The sequence below is a fragment of the Dama dama genome, chromosome 12 (genome assembly GCF_033118175.1).
Source record: "Dama dama isolate Ldn47 chromosome 12, ASM3311817v1, whole genome shotgun sequence".
NCBI lineage: Eukaryota > Metazoa > Chordata > Mammalia > Artiodactyla > Cervidae > Dama > Dama dama.
This window is the reverse complement of record NC_083692.1, coordinates 95,536,259-95,552,984: the sequence shown is the minus strand read 5'-3', so window position 1 is coordinate 95,552,984 and position 16,726 is coordinate 95,536,259. Positions and strand designations below refer to the sequence as shown.

The 16,726-nt window shown below is 54.7% G+C and overlaps 2 protein-coding genes across 5 annotated transcripts in view; one reads left to right on the top strand and one right to left on the bottom strand.

Annotated features, from left to right (window-relative positions):
* The window catches only part of HRH2 (histamine receptor H2), an 80,176-nt gene that overhangs the window by 45,472 nt on the left and 17,978 nt on the right, over positions 1-16,726 (bottom strand). For 2 of the 3 annotated variants that reach the window (XM_061158168.1, XM_061158167.1), the window contains exon 2: positions 10,231-11,832. In XM_061158168.1, coding sequence (XP_061014151.1) covers positions 10,231-11,306 — 1,076 coding nt within the window. In that variant the 5' untranslated portion in view covers positions 11,307-11,832. Of the gene's footprint in view, positions 1-10,230; positions 15,004-16,726 lie in introns of those variants that run through there. The other variant, XM_061158169.1, reaches the window with a different exon arrangement.
* LOC133066770 (uncharacterized) lies at positions 4,938-10,222 on the top strand. Of its 2 annotated transcripts, none has more exons than XR_009695201.1 (2): positions 4,938-5,721; positions 6,797-10,222. XR_009695201.1 is itself a non-coding variant. In XM_061158170.1 (2 exons), exons 1-2 carry the CDS (start codon positions 5,694-5,696, stop codon positions 7,775-7,777), a joined length of 1,005 nt encoding a protein of 334 aa, XP_061014153.1. In that variant the 5' UTR covers positions 4,938-5,693; the 3' UTR covers positions 7,778-10,222. The 2 variants fall into 2 exon arrangements, 1 of the variants encoding a protein (XP_061014153.1); XM_061158170.1 differs by having other exon boundaries at positions 6,801-10,222.

Sequence of the window (16,726 nt, the reverse complement as noted above, 5' to 3'; positions counted from 1 at the left end):
ACTGGGCTTGCCTTGGGTTCTCGCCTGGGCCGGCCCTCCCGCCATTCGGGCCACGATCCAGAAGGGAAACAGAGCCACGTGAGAGGCTCCAAGGGCATCCGGCCTTCGGGAGCCTTGTTAAGAGCAGCTCCCCCACCCAGAGAGGAGGCTGGGCGTCAGTTCCCTGCTAGAGTGGGCCCTGCCCCCAGCCCCTCCTTTGGGGTCAGAATGCTCATTGGAGGTGAGGTATGTGGGGTCCCCTGCAGACATGGCAGAGAGGAGGCTTCATGGAGCTCTGTACCCCAGTTCCTCTGCCCCCAAGGGGGTGCAGAAGGCCCCTAAAATCCCCCTACCTACAGTGAGTCTCAGCGTGTGGTTGGGCCTTGGGGCCTTCCTGCCGGGTGGTGTGGGGGCCTGTGGTGGAGGCCAAGGCCGGTGGGAGGAGGTGTCTGGTCCTCAGCAATGCCAGGGGGCCTGCAGCAGGCATGGCGTGGGTGCCACAGATGAAGACGGACACTGTGGGGGCCAGACAGCCTCCGGGAGCTTAGCTTACCCTGCAGGGAAGGTGCGGGCAGGGAAGGGACTCTTGCGTTGGTGGGGTTCTACTTCCAAAGTCGCCATGGTTACAACTGGAAGTGACTGAGACCCCCTGACCTGGTTTCCCCACCGTCTGTTAAGTGGTGGCCTGTGGGCACACACAGCGGAATGAAACCAAGAGCTTACACCCCAGCACTGTGCTCCAAGCTTCTGTCCTAGGCCAGACATTAATGCCCTTGGTCTTTCTTCCAGCCCTGGAAAGGAGGGAGGGGCTAGGGTGATCAGTCCTGCTTTTCAGACGGGGGCAAATTTTAGAAAAGGGAATAACTTTTCTATTCAAGCACGTTGGTTGGCTTCCCAGACCCTGTGAATCCCAGTCCCTCTCTCCTCCCTGACTTCAAGCCTCTGTTGCCTAGCATGGCACCTCCAACCTCCGCCCTTCAGCTTAGAAAATTCCTGCCTGTCCTTCAGGAGTCCGCTGAGCCACCACCCCTTCCAGGAGGCTTTGCCCAATTGCTGGGCCCCCCAGGGCCCTCTTGGCCCCCATCCGCCAGGTCCCAGCACTTACCCCACATCTCGTCCCTAACAGCTCATCTGACAGCTCCATTAGTTGCACCCCCTCTAACCACCTCCCCACTGTACAGGGCAGGGGCTCTAGAGGGCAAGTGAATGAGTGAATCAGTAAGACTCAGCAGCCCCTGAGACAGAGACCTGTCTTGGAGAATTCCATGCATGGATCCTCTTGTCGCCGTGACGGTAGGACCACATCTGCTCACAGAGACAGAAAAGGAGCACAGAGCGTGACTTCAGGGCTTGTGGAAGATGGCCCCATGACTGGGGTTTCTCTCTGACTTCTGATTTTCATGTTCCATTTCAATAATGATGAACTTTATAAATATTCTGTGTTTCCCAAGTCAATGTGGAAAGGGGAAGTTCCTTGAAACCTCTGGGTGCTGGGAAATGTCCCGCTGCCCACGCAGAGCGCCCGTCTCCAGAGGATGATGGCACGTGCTCAGTCCCGGAATGAGGAAGGCCTGGGTCTCACCCTCCTGCCCACGAGTCCCAGCGCCTGCGGTCCTCACCGCAACCTGCAGCCTTCCACACAAGCAGATGTAGACAAGCAGAGCCACCTGCCAGTTTGGGGAGCTAGGACAACCCCTGCCCCCATCTTTCTGCACAAAAACGGGCAGGAAAGGAATGGCCCTCACATCCCAGGGGAGCCTCGGGGACTCTGGACACCCTAAAATGCCCAGCGGATCTCAGGCACACCCTGCCCCAGTCCCCCGACGGTGCCACAACACAGCTGCTGTGGGTTTAAGGGATACAACATTGCCTGGGACCCACTGCCGTCTCGTCAGGAGCAGGGACAGCTGCTAGGAGCTGCGGCCTCTTTCACGGATGAGCACGCCGAGGCCCGGAGAGGGGTCCGGTGGGAAAGCCGGCCCCGCATCTGCCAGGCTGAGGCCCTCCCGGCAGCCCGGTCTGCACCCCTACCTGCGCATGCACCCTGCCTGCAGAGCGCAGGCTGTGACAAAGGCATGTTTTACTGAATTTGCCTCTTCATCCTCAGAGCAATTCATTAGTATGAAAAACAGGTTCCTCCCCGCCCTTGCCAGAAGATTCTTGACATAAACACTATTGGGAGTTTGGCATAATTTCTGTCTCTTGTTAAGCATTTAGATATAATTAGTGTTGGAATGGTCCCCTGAGATGGATCCAAGCCCCCATTTTCACAGAAGGGACATGAGGCTCAGGATCAGGGTCCAAATTGAGTGATTCAGTGGCACAGCTGAGATACAAGTCCAGGGAGCCTGTCTTGGACTTTCCAGCTGGTCGTTTACAGGGTGGCCACAGATAAAAGGCAGGAGGGAGGGAAGGGGGAGAGGAGGAAGGGAGAAAGAAAGGAAAAGAAAGAAAGAAAGAAAAACTACCATTTACAATCATCTACCCTGTGCCGGGCACTTTGCATCAACTGGTGCTAAACCTCATCAGACTCTTCACAGGGGGGTATTTTTATCCCCATTTTTCAGATGAGCAAGCTGAGGCTCAGAGATGGCAAGCAACCTGCCCAAAGTCACAAATCCAGTAAATCCAGCGCCCTTTCCTCTCACCCACCTCAGGGCTTGGTGGTCTTCCCTGTGGCTCAGCTGGTGCAGAATCCGCCTGCAATGCAGGAGATCCTGCTTTGACTCCTGGGTCAGGAAGATCCCCCGGAGAAGGGATAGGCTACCTACTCCAGTATTCTTGGGCTTCCGTTGTGGCCCAGATGGGAAAGAATCCACCTGCAATGTGGGAGACCTGGCTTAATCCCTGGGTTGGGAAGATCCCCTAGAGGAGGACATGGCAACCCACTCCAGTATTCTTCCCTGGAGAATCCCCATGGACAGAGGAGCCTGGCGGGCTGCAGCCCATGGGGTTGCAGAGAGTCAGACACAACTGAGGTACTAAATAGCACAGTACACAGGGGTTGGCAGACACTAGCCTGAAATGATTGAAAAAAGTGAATAGAAGAGTTACATTTTGTGACTAGTGAAAATGATATGAAATTTCTATTTTGGCGCCCATAAATAAAGTTTTATTGGAAGGCAGCCAGCACCATTCATTTATGTATTGTCAGGAACTGCTTTCCTGCTATGCCAGCAGGGTTGAGTACTGGTTACCACACAACACAGGCACCATAAGCTAACTTACTTATCCTGTCTGGCCCTTTGCAGAAGAGGCTTGCTGAGCCCTGCCCCCCACCCTGCCTTCTCCCAGGGGTCTGGAAGGCGTGCAGGACCTCTCTGTGACTCTGTTCTCTGCATGAGTGTATCAGGGCTGAAATCCAGACCTCCTTCTGCTCGCCAAGGCGTGTACTTTGGGGCTGGGTGCCCTGAAGAAAAGGCCTTCTCCTAATTTGCTCACCTAGGGTGTTCACCCTTTTCTTGTTGGCGCAAAGCTGCTAGGGTGGGCCCAAAGGCACGGATCCCCCTCCCTCTGCACTGCAGCCCCTGGGAAGGAAGCCCATAGCAGTCCTGTCAGACCTGCGACAGAAGGACCCAGAAGGGAGGGTCAGAAAATGGCAGGGGCCCGGCTCCGTGCCAAGCCAGTGGGAGGGAGGGAGGGTGGCCGGGAACCGCTGGGGCCTGCAGCCTGCTTCAAAGGCGCCGTCCCCAGAGGGCAGGAAAGGAGCGGTTCTCTACCTTTCAAGTGACTCCTGGGGGGCCACGGTTTATTCTCCTTGACTTGTGAGGCTGTAAAAGGCTTCCCACATCCTTTCCCTCTGCTCTCCTTCCCCTGACTCCAGGGCTGGGAGGGGGTCTCACTCCCCAAACTCCCTGAAGAGACAGAAGATGAAACGGATTAATGCCTTGGTGCGGCCCATGTGCTCCGCTGTGTAGCAGGACAGACCCTCCCACCCCACCCCCGCCGGCCTGAGCAGGACCTTCCCAGCTCACCCAGGCAGGAGAGGCGAGGCCACCGCGCGGTCCAGGAGGTAGCCTCACACCCGGACCCCTACCCCAGGGCCGTGAACAACCAGGAGCCGCCAGGACGCCCGAGCGCTTGGTGAGAGAGCGATGGGGCCCTGGACACGGATGGAGTGGGGGACGGGAGGGAAAGACAACACAGAGCAGAATGGGAAAAGACAGAAAATGCAGAAAGCAGCTCCACAGCACACGCCAAGTGAAGCAGCCGGGCACGGAAGACCATGGCTCTTCTGAAACGCCCAGAACAGGCACGCCCATAGAGACAGAAAGTACATTCGTGGTCGGGTGGGAAACGCGGGGATTGGGAGGTTGATGGCTAAAGGCTCCAGAGTTTCTTTGGGGTCATGAAAAGGTGCTGAAATTGACTGTGGCGATGGTGGCATAACTCTGTGAATAGACTCAAAGCCAGTGAAGTGTGCTTGAAATGAGTGAATCCTACAGTATGTGAAGTATATCTCAACAAAAGTGCGACATAAAAGAAAGCTATAAAATGACAGAAAAGAGACAAAATGAGGAGAAAGGAAAAGAGAGATGGATGGCAAAGAAGGAAAACTCGTGTCTGTTAAAGCACCTGCCGCGTGCCAGGAACTGTGCTAAATGCCGGTATCCTTGATTCCACTTTACTCTCCCAATTCTGCAGACAGGTCTGATAACAGTCATAGTTTTACAGGTAAGGAAACTGCAGCCTAGACTGTCCACGACTTGTCTCACATCACCCAACCCCTAACTAGGATGGGACCAGGGCTCCAATCAGATTCCCTAAGTTCCACCCCGAGGCAGGAAGACATCCCAATAGCCTTGCAGTGTGACCGTCAGGCGCAGAGGGCGGGGGTGATAAGGCAGCTCACAGCAGGGTTCCAGGGCGGGGAGCAGGGAGGCCCCTTGGGACGGTGGGGTGGGGGTTGGGAGGGGATGGGGAGCAGGATACCAGCTGCTCTGGGCACCTGTGCCAAGAGTGTTCGGAAAGGCCCCTGAAGAAATACTGGAATCAGCGTGCCGGAAGGTTAGTCTATTTCAGAACCCAAATGATATGAGTGGACAAGTTCGGGTAAATTATGCAATGCTTCCTTTCTGAGCAAAGCTCCTTCTTAAGAAGAAGTGTGTATACATCAGTCATGCAAACTTTTTACTGCTAAGGGGATCCCAGCCTCCTCTGCCAGGCCAGACTGCACTTGGAGCAGAAGATAAGGTCAGCTCCACCCTCCCCCGGCTCCCAACCTCAGGTCAAACTGGGACACGGCGGTGTGGAGACGCAATGGACCACATCGAGGTTGTCCGAAGTCTGGATTCCCACCCCAATTCCGTGATCCTTTCACCATCCCTGGGGGGCGTGTGATGTGTGGGGTGACTCCGTGATGCACAGCAGGCTGTGGATGCCCCAGTCAGACTTGTTGCTGACACTGCTAGTTGGTAGGAAGCCCTTTAGTGACGTCAGAGTTAGAAAAGGGAACCAGGAATTTCTGAGCTCCCACTAGGTTCCAGGAACTTCCCTCTGAGACTGGGTTCCCTGATCCCTTAAGCAAGGGTGGTGTTAGTCACCTCTCTGAGCTTCTGCGGACCTAGGACAAGACATTTACGCATTCCCTCATTCCCTTATTCACTCAACAAACACTCCTGGGCGAACTATGCCAGGCCCAGTGCCAGGAGTTAGGCAGGAACCAACAGAGACGTGGGCCTGCCCTTAGGGCCTCACAGTCTAGGGGAGCAGACATGGAGCAGACGGCGTGTGCCAGGAGGGGTGAGAAGCTATCCTGGGCTGGGCCTGAGCTGAGGGGCGCAGAGGAGGAGGCAGGGGGCGGGGGACGCTGCGGGGCAGGGCCTCGAGGGCCAGTGGGAGGAGGGAGGGCGGCTGGGAGGCAGAGGCCTGCGAGGGGAGGGGGCCGGCCGCAGGGGCACCTGTGGCTCCCTGCCTCCCGGCACACCTCTCCTCCTTCCTGAGTTCTGACTCCCACTTCTGGGCCTCCGGGAGGAGGGCAGTGGGCACAGGGACCCTGCAAGGAGGTGAAGGACCCTGTCCTTAGAGAGACGCAGATACTCATGCTCAGAAAGCTCACCCCCCTGCCTTGGGAGACAGCACAGGGCGGCTGAGTGTATGCGGAAGGACTCAAGAGCCCTGGGCAGGGATTCAGAGCAGCAGGGTCTCCTTCCAGCCCCTTCCCTAACATGCTCTGGGCCTCAGGATGCTTGCGTCCCTGGGCCTTAGTTTCCTGTCTGCTGGCTATGGGACTAGGACCGAGTGTGGGCTGAACTTGAGTCCCTTCAGCATTTCATCATGGAAAGAGCCTGGCTTCGGGGTCAGATGGATTTGGACTAGAATCCTAGCTCTGCCTGGATGAGGCAGTGTGGCCAATGTCAGCTACATCGCTTCTGGAAGCCTGCCCCTGGCCGAGGGCCCACATTCAGAGAACCACTGCCCTAGAATAACATCCCTCTGCGACAAGGGCCTCTGCCTGGTTCAGTGCAACACCCCCAAACAGTGCGGGCGTGTAGCGAATTCTCGGGGAGCGTGTGCGAATGAACTCACAGAGGGGTTTGTTCTGGTGAAGGCAGAAGGGACTGGAGGGTGGCTGTGGGCCTGGGGATGGGGTCAGGAGGTGGTCAGGGGTAAACCATGAAGGGCCTCTAATCCTCAGGCTAAGTCAGGGAGCCATACATGGGCCCCCAGAGATCTACATCCTCATGGTGGAACCTGAGAATGTTATATGGCAAAAAAGACTCTGCATCTGTGATTAAGTTAAGGACATTAGGATGGGGAAGTTATCCTGGGTTATCCCAGTGGGCCCCAAATGTAATCACAAGTTCTCTTATTAAAGGAAGGAGGCAGACGGAGAAGAGGGGAAGGAGATGTGGCTGCGGAGGCAAGAGGTCAGAGTGATGTGAAGGAGCTCACGCCAAGGAGCTCGGTGGCCCCCAGGAGCCAGAAAAGGCAAGGAGATGGATTCTCCCATGAAGCCTCCGGGAGAACCCCACCCTACCCACACCTCAATCCCAGTCTCCTGGTCTCCCAAAAAAGCAGAGAAGAAATCTGTGTTGCTTCCAGTCACCAAGTTCACAGTCATTTGCTGCAGCGGCCCTCCCTTGGGAGCTACCCCAGCCTATTTCCAGCAGAAGCAGTGGCGTTTACTCAGCAGGGTCAGTGGAGCAGAGGGGGTGAGGCTGGGGGCCTGGGGTCAAAGATGGGGAGAGGTGATGAGGGGCGAGGTGAAGGCGGCCACCTGGGTCCGGCAAGGGCAGAGCACCCTGCTGGGGAGGAGGCTGCAGGTCGGCCACTGTCTCCTGGAGTCTCCCCTTGGCTGACTGTGCCACGCCCCTGCCCCCCTCCCGACCGCCACCACCACCAACCAAGGGCACCCGGACCTTTGGTGGTGATAAGCATTCTCTGCCAGGTCAGTGCTGGGTTTTGCGCCCAGGTGGGGAGCAGAAAGGACACACAATCGGTCATCAGGGAAGCTGGGAGCCAACCTTACGAAGGGTCACACAAGTCCCCGATCACCCGGGCAGCCTCCACTGGAAACGCAACCCCTGGCTTCCTGAACACCCACTCCCACAACCACATACGAGGCCCTCCAGCCGGTTCACCACCTCCTCCGCCGGTCCCCTCTGCCCCGCGGCTGCTGCATGTGACCCAGGCAGGCCCGCCCTCTCAGTTGGCCTTGGCGGCCAGGGTGGCGGTGACGGTCGGAAGAGGAGGTGGACACTCACTGCCCGCCGCGTGCCGGGCACCCAGAGGACACTCAGTAACAGGGCTGCTATTTCTCCTCCTGCTCAGATCTTGGCTCTGGCTGCATCACTAGCTTGAGTTCCTTGAACAAGTCACTTCTCCAAGCCTCGTTCCCCCCATCTGTAAAGTGGAAGCTAAACACCTACTTCGCAGGGCGGTACAGAGAATGAGCTGCGGCCCCGAGTCTAACGGGGCCCCGGCACCACCACCTGGAAGGTTGTTCCCATCTGCATGCAGGGCTCAGCTCGGAGGGCTGCTCCCAGGCTATCTGGGCCGTCACTGCCTCCTCTGGGCGTCCTGCACAATGTACTTCAAGGCTTAGCACACGCAGCGCTGAACCATGGCATCCGTTCCTCAACCAGACTGTGACCAGTCACAGGTGGCAAGCGTGGTAGCAGCGTGGGGGACCGGCTTTATCTCCCTTTGCAACCCAGCAGCTGGGAGGGGTGGGGATACGATGCTGTCACGGAAAGATCAATATATAGAAATAACGGCCAAGGTAAAACTGGCACCTAACGGGTGTTGGATGAGGGCTGGTCACTGCCGGTGGGTGCTTACTGGATGTCTCCCTGAGGATCTGGGGGTAAAGGCAGACTATTAACCCAGGTCTCACTGGTTAGCACAAGAGCAAGTGGAAAGACCTCCAGGCTGAACTGTGTCAGCGGCTTTTGCCTGCGTGTACACTCCGTCCTTTGCTCTGTGAAGAAATGAGCTTTGTACTTGACGCTGCTCTTCCTGAATGAAGCAGTGTGGAAAGACAGGGTCATCTCATCCTGTCTCAGACCTCGTGATCTGCACTTTGGAGAGATGTCTTTGGGCAGCTTGGAGGATGGATTGGAGAGGGAGAATCTAGAGGTGGGAGGCCTGGAGGAGGCTGGATGCAGAAGCAATGAAGTTCATTCTGGAAGAATAGCAGGGGACAGGGGGAGGGCCTGAGACCCACACTCCACACCCAGCTGCTGCAAGGGCCAGAGGGACAGAAGGCCAAGGGGTCCGGGTGGGCAATTTTATCCCCAACAATACCAGCTCCCAGAGGGTGTAGGTGTGCAATGGTCATCCAAGTCCAGTGCTCAGAGCTCGAGAGCAGACAAGCATCCTGCCAAGGGGTTCACCGAGCTTGTTCGCATCCCTTGGCCCCCGCGTGCTTTGGGTGATTCTGGGAGGTGAGCAGGGCAGGCTGCTTGAGGACAAACCCCAGTCTCCACGAGAGGAGGACACTGAGGCCCAAGAGGGGCAGAGATGTGCTCAAGCCACAGAGCCGAGACGGGCTGTCAGAACAGACGCCGAGGTGCCTCTGCTACATCCCTGCCGCCCAGCACAGTTCCTGGCATGTGATGGGAAGTAGACACATGTTTGCAAATGAATGGATGGGTGGATGGGTGGATGGATGGATCACTCACACAGACCAGCATTCTGGGGGACAAAGGCATGGTCTGTGGGAAGAGAAAGGAGGGTGACTTTTCCTGAGCATTTGTATGTGTCGGGTGTTCTCCCAGCATCCTTCACTCGCCTCAGCAGCTAGATGGAGCTCGCTAAGACCTGTGAACCTTCTCTCCAAGTGTGAGCTTCCTCGAGCCACTCAAGTCTTTGGGGAGGTTTCCCTTAATACCTCTCAGGGGCTTTGTCACAAGTGAGTTTATCTCAACCTCATTCTGACCTTGTTTTCCAGCCCAGGTACCTCTCAAGGGTGGAGTCTTGGGGCTTCCTCTCTCTTGCATGCCCTGTGTCCCAGACATCCAATGGTCTCCAAGCCCACTTTTTACTACCCTCCTAGATTTTGTTCTATTCTCTTCCCTCTTATGGAGCAGTCCCTCATCCCCCTTCACCAATGTCCCTATCTCATTCTTCTGGTCCACATCTGAGGGGACAACCAGAGTCCTTTCTCCAAAGCACAGAGGTGATTGGGTTACCCCCATCCTAACTTCTAATCCTTCTATCTTCCCCTAAAACCTACAGTTACAATGCCCAAGCCTGGCTTTCAAGGCTGTGCCTTCCCGAAGCAGCCAAGCCTCTTTCTCCTCCCACTTGAGCACCCCACCAAGTGAGATCTGGTGCATCACAGGTGCTCAAGACTGGGCTGAATGGGACCTCTGATTCAAGCCCCCGGCGGCAGCACTAGCGCATGGCCATTTGAGGGCTGTCGGCGGATTTAAGTGAACACCTGTGACCACTAACTAAGTGGGCAGAGTTGAGCCTCACACTTAGGACCCCCGATTGTAAGGACGAGATAGCTAGAAGAGAGGGTCCGCCTGTTCTGAGTCAGGGGCGCTCTATGCAGATGCCAGCTCTGTGTGGGGCCCTGGCGAAGCTCTCTGAGATCTGACTGGCTCCGTTTGAAAACAGAGGTCAAAAGTTCTACCTGAGAGGGTGTTCAGGAGGATGGAGCAACACAAGGTTTGCAGAGTGCTCATGAAGGCTTCCCAGCACGCAGCATCCGAAGCAGCCCCCGGTGAACGACTGTCAACCCAGAGGGAGACCCACCCCTCCACCACGGTGCGTCCCGCATGCAAACTGCCGGGGAGTTACCTGTCTGTGGCTCCCTGGGGGGCCGCGACCTCAGTCCCACTCCACACCTGGAGCCTCAGCGGCCTCTCTTCCGGCCAGCTGGGTCCCTGGCTCGCATGCCTCACCAGCTGAGAGCTGTTGGACCCCAGAGAAGTTCTGCGCGCCTCGTGGCTGGCAGGGCCGCAGCGGAAGAGCTCCTGGTAGGCCGTGCGGAAGTCTCTGTTGAGCGCGGCGTACAGCACGGGGTTCAGGGCCGAGTTGGCATAGCCGAGCCACAGGACCACGTCTTCCACGGTCTTGTCGACAGCGCTGTCCCCTTGCAGCCCCCGGTAAACGAACACGGTGAAGTAGGGGAACCAGCAGACGATGAAGGCCCCCATGACGGCAGCCAGTGTCACCGTGGCTTTGTGCTCCCTGAGCGTGGCCGCCCTCCACGGGCCGACGTTGTGAATCCTCCTGGCCTGTTCCCGGGCGATCCTGAAGATGCGGTAGTACGTGATGCACATGATGAGCAGCGGCAGGTAGAAGGTGACCAGCCCGTCCACCAGACCGTACACCAAGTTGACCTGGACTTTGCACTTGGGGGTGGTGTGACTGTCACTGTTGTTCTCAGGCCTGCTGTTCCATTCCAGGTGGATGGACAGGAAGGACAGGGTGATGGAGATGACCCAGATTAAGACCAGGGAGACGGCGACCCGGACCGGGGTGACCAGCACGGGGTAGCGCAGGGGGTCCGTGACGGCGCAGTACCTGTCAAGGCTGATCATGAAAAGGTTGAGGATGGAGGCCGTGCAGAGCATGACATCCAGGCTGGTATAGATGTCACAGAAGACCTTGCCGAAGCTCCACTGGCAGGACAGCTGGTGGAAGGCAGAGAAGGGCAGCACCAGGAGGCCGAGCAGCAGGTCAGTAATGGCCAGGGACACAATGAAGCAGTTCGTCAGGCTGCGGAGCCGGCGGTTCAAGCCCACTGCCAGGCAGACGACCACATTGCCGGCGATGGTGATGAGGATGAGGAGGGTGAGGACTACGGTGACGGTGACCTTGAACGCGGCAGGGTCCAGGCAAGAGGAAGAGGCCGTGCCATTGGACGCCATCCTGGGTCCCTACAGCTCCTGCCCCTGTGGCCCCCTGCCCCCACCCAAGGCCCACGGTTGCTCCTCTTCCAGCTCCCCAGCAGGTCAATTATGTCCACCGCTGGGTTCCAGGCTGCCCAGCAGAGCCGAGAGAAGTATCCAAATGTGGGGAGGCTCCAGGGACCAAGCTAGTGCTGTTTTTTGTAGAAATAAATAAAATGATCTCCAAGAAGGTGGGGGGCATGAGTGGGAAGGAAGATGAGGGACATCTAGTTCTCCAAGTGAGGTTCCTGGTTCAAACCGCAGTCCTCAAATCGCCTCCGACAGAGCCGACTTCCTCCCAGGACTGAACACATCTCCACTCTCCAGCTTTTGCGTGAAGACTGAGGCACTGGGGCGTGAGTCTGGAGGTGGCTTTGGTTTTATTGGGGAGGTTTCATGTGGAGCTATGGCTGCAGCCTTCTCCATGGTGGACGGCTGCCCCCATCCAGGTGATGGGGGTCCGGCACAGCTGCCTCGCCCTCTAGGGTCCCCTGGAAAGCGTGAGCTAGAAACACAAAGATGGAGTTTTGAGCATGTTGAAACCAGACCGACAGTATGTATGACCCAATTCAAAATGAACAGTTCTAGACCTTGACCTCACTCCAAGACACCCGGAGGCCAGGCCGGCATCTCTCCTTAGAAGGGACCAGGGCAATCAGGATACAGAGTGAGAGGAGGAAGGGACACGGCACGCGAGGGGCTGACCACCAAGTCATCACACGGGACACAGTAGGACGGGCTCACGTTCATACTGTTTACATTAGAGATTCTAGACTCAGACTCTACGCTCTGAGAAAACGGGCGCTGCATCTGCTCAGTCACTGCTGGTTCCCAGGGCCTGGCTCCACCAGAAGGCATTACGCCTAGATGGATAAATGATAAAATGAATGAAAAAAGTAGCCAGTGTTAATACACTGACTCTGCCAAGTGCTGAGAGCAGCGTTCTACACTCTTTCTTTATGAAACATCACCACGCTCTGAACAAGAAGCCAACCAGCTTTTTCCGGAGAGGGCCAGCCAGTGGGCTTTGTGTCTGCTTTGTGTCCTGCAAGCTCTCTGCCGCGACTGACTTAACTGTTCCGTGTGAGGGCACCTCCACAGACAATGCGCAGATGAGTGATCCTGGACGTTACTGTGGACACTGAAATGTGAATGTCACATCGTTTTCATGTGTGGTAAAATCTTCTTCTCTTGAATTTTTCTCAAACTCTTTAAAGCAAAATGTAAAATTTTGCAAATGCAAAATTTTTGCAAAATGCAAAAAATGTAAAATTGCTATTCTTAGTTCACGTGAGGCACAAAACCAAAGAGAGGACCAGATCTAGCCTGCCGTCCCAGTCTGCCAACTGCAGCCCCACCCGTTCTCTGGACATCTCTCTAAAGCTCACTTTCCAGGTCAGCGGGTGCAGACCTCACTCAGTCTTTCAAATGGCTGCGTAACAGTCTGTGGGGTGGCTGGCCGTGGTTTGTCTGTCATCACTCTATCACAGGTATTCTGGTGGTTTCTAGTTTCTTCCTTCCTCCCTCCATTCCTCCTTCCTTTCCACCTCTGGTCCCACATCAAACATCACTTCAGTGGAATGAATACCTGGGCACGCCATGCTTCTTTCGGTTAAATATCAGGTTAAATTCCTTCTTATTGGTGATAGTCTATGATTCTGATCCATGCAAAACAAGCTAAGGCCCTGCTTGATTCCTGGGCCCTTTCTTTCAAGCGGATCCTGGTTTTCCGGAGAACAGCCAGCAGCAGCAGTCTCCTGGGATCTGGGAGTGTGCAGAGAATCAAGTTAACAGCGGAACTCCTCTCAGGAAGGAGCTCAACGCCATCTGACACAAACGAAGCCTCAGTCTCTTGGCCTGGAGTGGTTTTGCAATCTGAATAAGAGAGGCATCATTTAATCGCAACGGCTATGTCAGTGCAGGATCACAGCTCCTGGTCACCTTCTGCCATTCCAGCTGGCTCAGCCACCTAGCCTAGTAGTCTGGGCCTCTAAGTATTATTTTTAGAAGATCTTTTCATTACATAAATAGCCCAAACAGTACGGCTGTTACCGCCACACTTAATTAACTTTGGAGGGGGTAGCAGCAAGACTGTTTTTTGTTTTTTTTTTTGAGAACCCCTATTTCTGATCAAAATTTCCTCTGAGTTTCCTTAATAGCCTGGATTAGGTATTTTGAACTGATGTTTTAGTTAACGTTTGAAGACTTTCAAATCTGAATAAACTGGCCTCTTATATAATTAAAAATTAATTCTTCTTTCCCTCCCTCCCTCCTCCCTTCTGTCACCTCCCTCTCTCTGCTCTTTTCAGCAAATATTTCTTTCATAACCTACAACATGCCCAATGTTTTTTGAGGGGCTGGGGCCATGGCCACAACCACCACAAAGAAAGCGCTGATTCCTTTCTTCATGGAGCTCCTGGAGCTTCAAAGAACAACCACTTCGGTTGTGTTTCTGTTTTATAGCCTAAGTCCCAGAAGTTTCCAGTGACCTTCCTGAAGGCAGGAGCTTTCATGTGGAGCTTTGGGGGTAGAATGATGGCCCTAGAGCGTGATGGCCCTTGGGGTCACGACCCCAAGATCACTGTCTTTGTGATCAACATCGTTGTTACCATCACAGCTAATATAAAAAACACTTTCTTGAACCTTCCTTTCAAACTTTAAAAGCGATGACATTGTTTATTGCAGTAAACCAAGGGCTCTGAGGCATACAGGAAGGGCCAACTGTTTGGATCATTGCATACCCAAGCCCTCACACTGGGAAGGTGACCTTTGCTGACCGTTTGGTGTTACGGGGACCATCTATTCTTTCTCTGAGGCTCTGCCTGTACCAGGCACATGTAGGACACTGTTCTGATACTTCCTTTCCTCATTTCTTTCAAAATCTCTACTATATAGTGGACACCCTTCTAGATCACTTAGATCTAATGCATTCTGTTGGGAAGCTAGACTTTGGCAACAACCACCACGATCACAAGAAGAGCCATGAGCAAGGAGGTCTGCGGCAGCAGGTTTGCAAGTGGCAAATGATGAGAGACGATCTGAGTGCCTATCCGCAGGGGAATGGTTCAACCCAAGATGGAGCATCTGCACTACAGCAGGGTCCTGGGCAAGGCGATTTCACTCATATTAAGCGGAAGATCTCAGCCACACAATGACTGCTCACGAGAGGAATCTGTTGCTATTTAACAGTTGAGGAGAACGAGGCTCAGACAGGCCCAGTGGCGTCACACCCTTAGTGAGTGTCCAGAGAGCCTGGATTCAAACTCAGCTTACGTCCCTCCAGCTGCCTTCAGGCCCACTCCTGCACAGACTTCAACTTGTCCTTCTAAGTGGGTCTCAGCAGATAGTCCTGTTGTCTCCCTCACTCTGCCATTCTGGCACCCCGACTTTCACCCAAATGCACCCAGTCTCTCGCTCCTGACTCTGCCTTTGCTGTCTTCTTCACTCCAAGTCCCGTTCTTCCTTGTCTTCAGTCAACGACGCCCTTTCAAGGCCTAGCTCAAACACTGGTCCCCAAACCCTCCCCCACCATCTGAGAGCATGGTGTTGTTTTGAAATCTTCGGAAAGCCAACATGGTGTAAAGTAAAGAAGACGTTATTTTAGGACCCATCTTGCTAACGGACGCACAAAATAAATCAAGATAAAGCACAGATGCTCAGACACACTTCGCAGCTTGATGATGAGATGCTGAATGTGGTTCCCAGGGAAGGAGCTTGGGGGGGGGGGGGGGGCGGGGGGGGGGTGTGCATGTAGGCTGCCTCTATAATTGCTCACCGCCAAACAAACCTGAACGTTATTTTTGCTTTTCACCTTTTTGTTTTTTCATAAAAGCAAAAATCCTCCTTGGATTTCTTTCAGTATGAAACAGGTAGGTCTGTCGTGAAGGAGAAGTGAGGTAAAGCAAACTTTCAAAAAGCGGGGGGTCCCTGTACCTCTGTCTCCCTGAAGCCTGCAGGTGGGGGTACCCTCCCCTGTGCTGGGTTATAGCGGCTCAGACAGTAAAGAGTCTGCCTGCAATGCAGGAGACCCAGTTCGATCCCTGGGTCAGGAAGATCTCTTGGAGAAGGGAATGGCACCCCACTCCAGGATTCTTGCCTGAAGAATTCCACAGACAGAGCCTGGAGGGCTATAGTCCACGGGGTTGCAAAGCGTCGGACTCAACTGAGCAACTGACACTTCTACTTTCACTTCATACTGTTGGCACCTGGCTTTGTTAATATGGCTCAGTGTCTGTCTGCAAGCAGGGCCTGGATCTAGACCACCTGTCCCCAGCTTCCATCCACCCATCCATCTGTCCTTCCAGCCAGCCAGCCAGCCAGCATTTCTTGTCGTCTAAAGGAGAGGCCCAGGGCACACAGAGTGAGTGTGTGTGTGTGAAAATGATATGGAATTTTCATTAAAACCGGCTTCAGCCACTTCCTGTCCCGGTCTTGCAGGCTGACCACAGATATTGCAGTTGTATATGTGTCACACTGCTTCCTCTTATGTCGTCTCAGTTTTCGCCTTAGGAGTCTCTGAAAAAAACACTTTCTGAGGAATTTGCTTATGGGGTGCTGTGCCCCGCCCCCTGGGGAGATTTCTGATCTTCATCTACAGTCATCTCCTGGCAAATGCAGCCACAACAAAAACTGGTGCCCTGCTCAGAGTCTGCTTCATCACATCAAGCACCTCTGGGAGGCCAAGGTGGCCAATTAGCCTTCAAGAGCAGCCACAGCTGAGTGTGTTAAAAGCACTCAGTGAGCTCAGAGATGTGTATTAAACCCACTGTGCTGGGCTCTGCACGGGGAAGTCTGCTTTGATCACCTCCGATGACCAGCCTCGGTCGTCTCTAAGTACAGACAGATCTTTGACGTGACTTTCAAGGTTCTGCGTGACCTGGTTTTGTCTTTTCTCCTTAGCTCTAGCTCCTGCCTGCCTGGTGCCCTTTAGCTGGACAACACTTGTAGAAATAGCTCTGGTGGCATTTAATTCCTCCTGATTTTAAAGTCCTAGGCCCATTACGACTCTGTGCCTTTGTACATGCTATTCCCACTGCCTGGAATGCCCCTCTTCCCTTCCAGGCCTGGGGAACTCGCACTCTTCACTGAAGACCTGGCTGTCTCTGTCACCTCCTCCAGGAAGTCTTTCAGAGTCTTCCAGAGGCACCTGCTCCATCTCCTCTCGCGTCTGCCTCCCACTTATACCCACCTCTAGTAGAGGCTTGCAATTTCTGGGGGGCACAGGAGAGAGAGGTTCTTTAACTCTCCACTGGGTAGAAATCTGAGTTTCCAGGGCCCTTGGAAAATTCTCCTCTGGATGTGGTCCTTGGTGATTCCTCATCAAAGTGTGTCTCCCTAGGAATGTGCTGTGGTAGGTGGAATGTGGAACACCACGGCCCTGCTCAGTCCTCTCCTGTGAC

Bases quoted from the DNA above. Each gene is read 5' to 3' on its own strand.
- LOC133066770 (XM_061158170.1), top strand. From the start codon at position 5,694: ATGGAGCAGACGGCGTGTGCCAGGAGGG. The intron at 5,722-6,800 runs GTGAGAAGCTAT...TATTAAAGGAAG, and splicing joins GACGGCGTGTGCCAGGAGGG to GAGGCAGACGGAGAAGAGGG.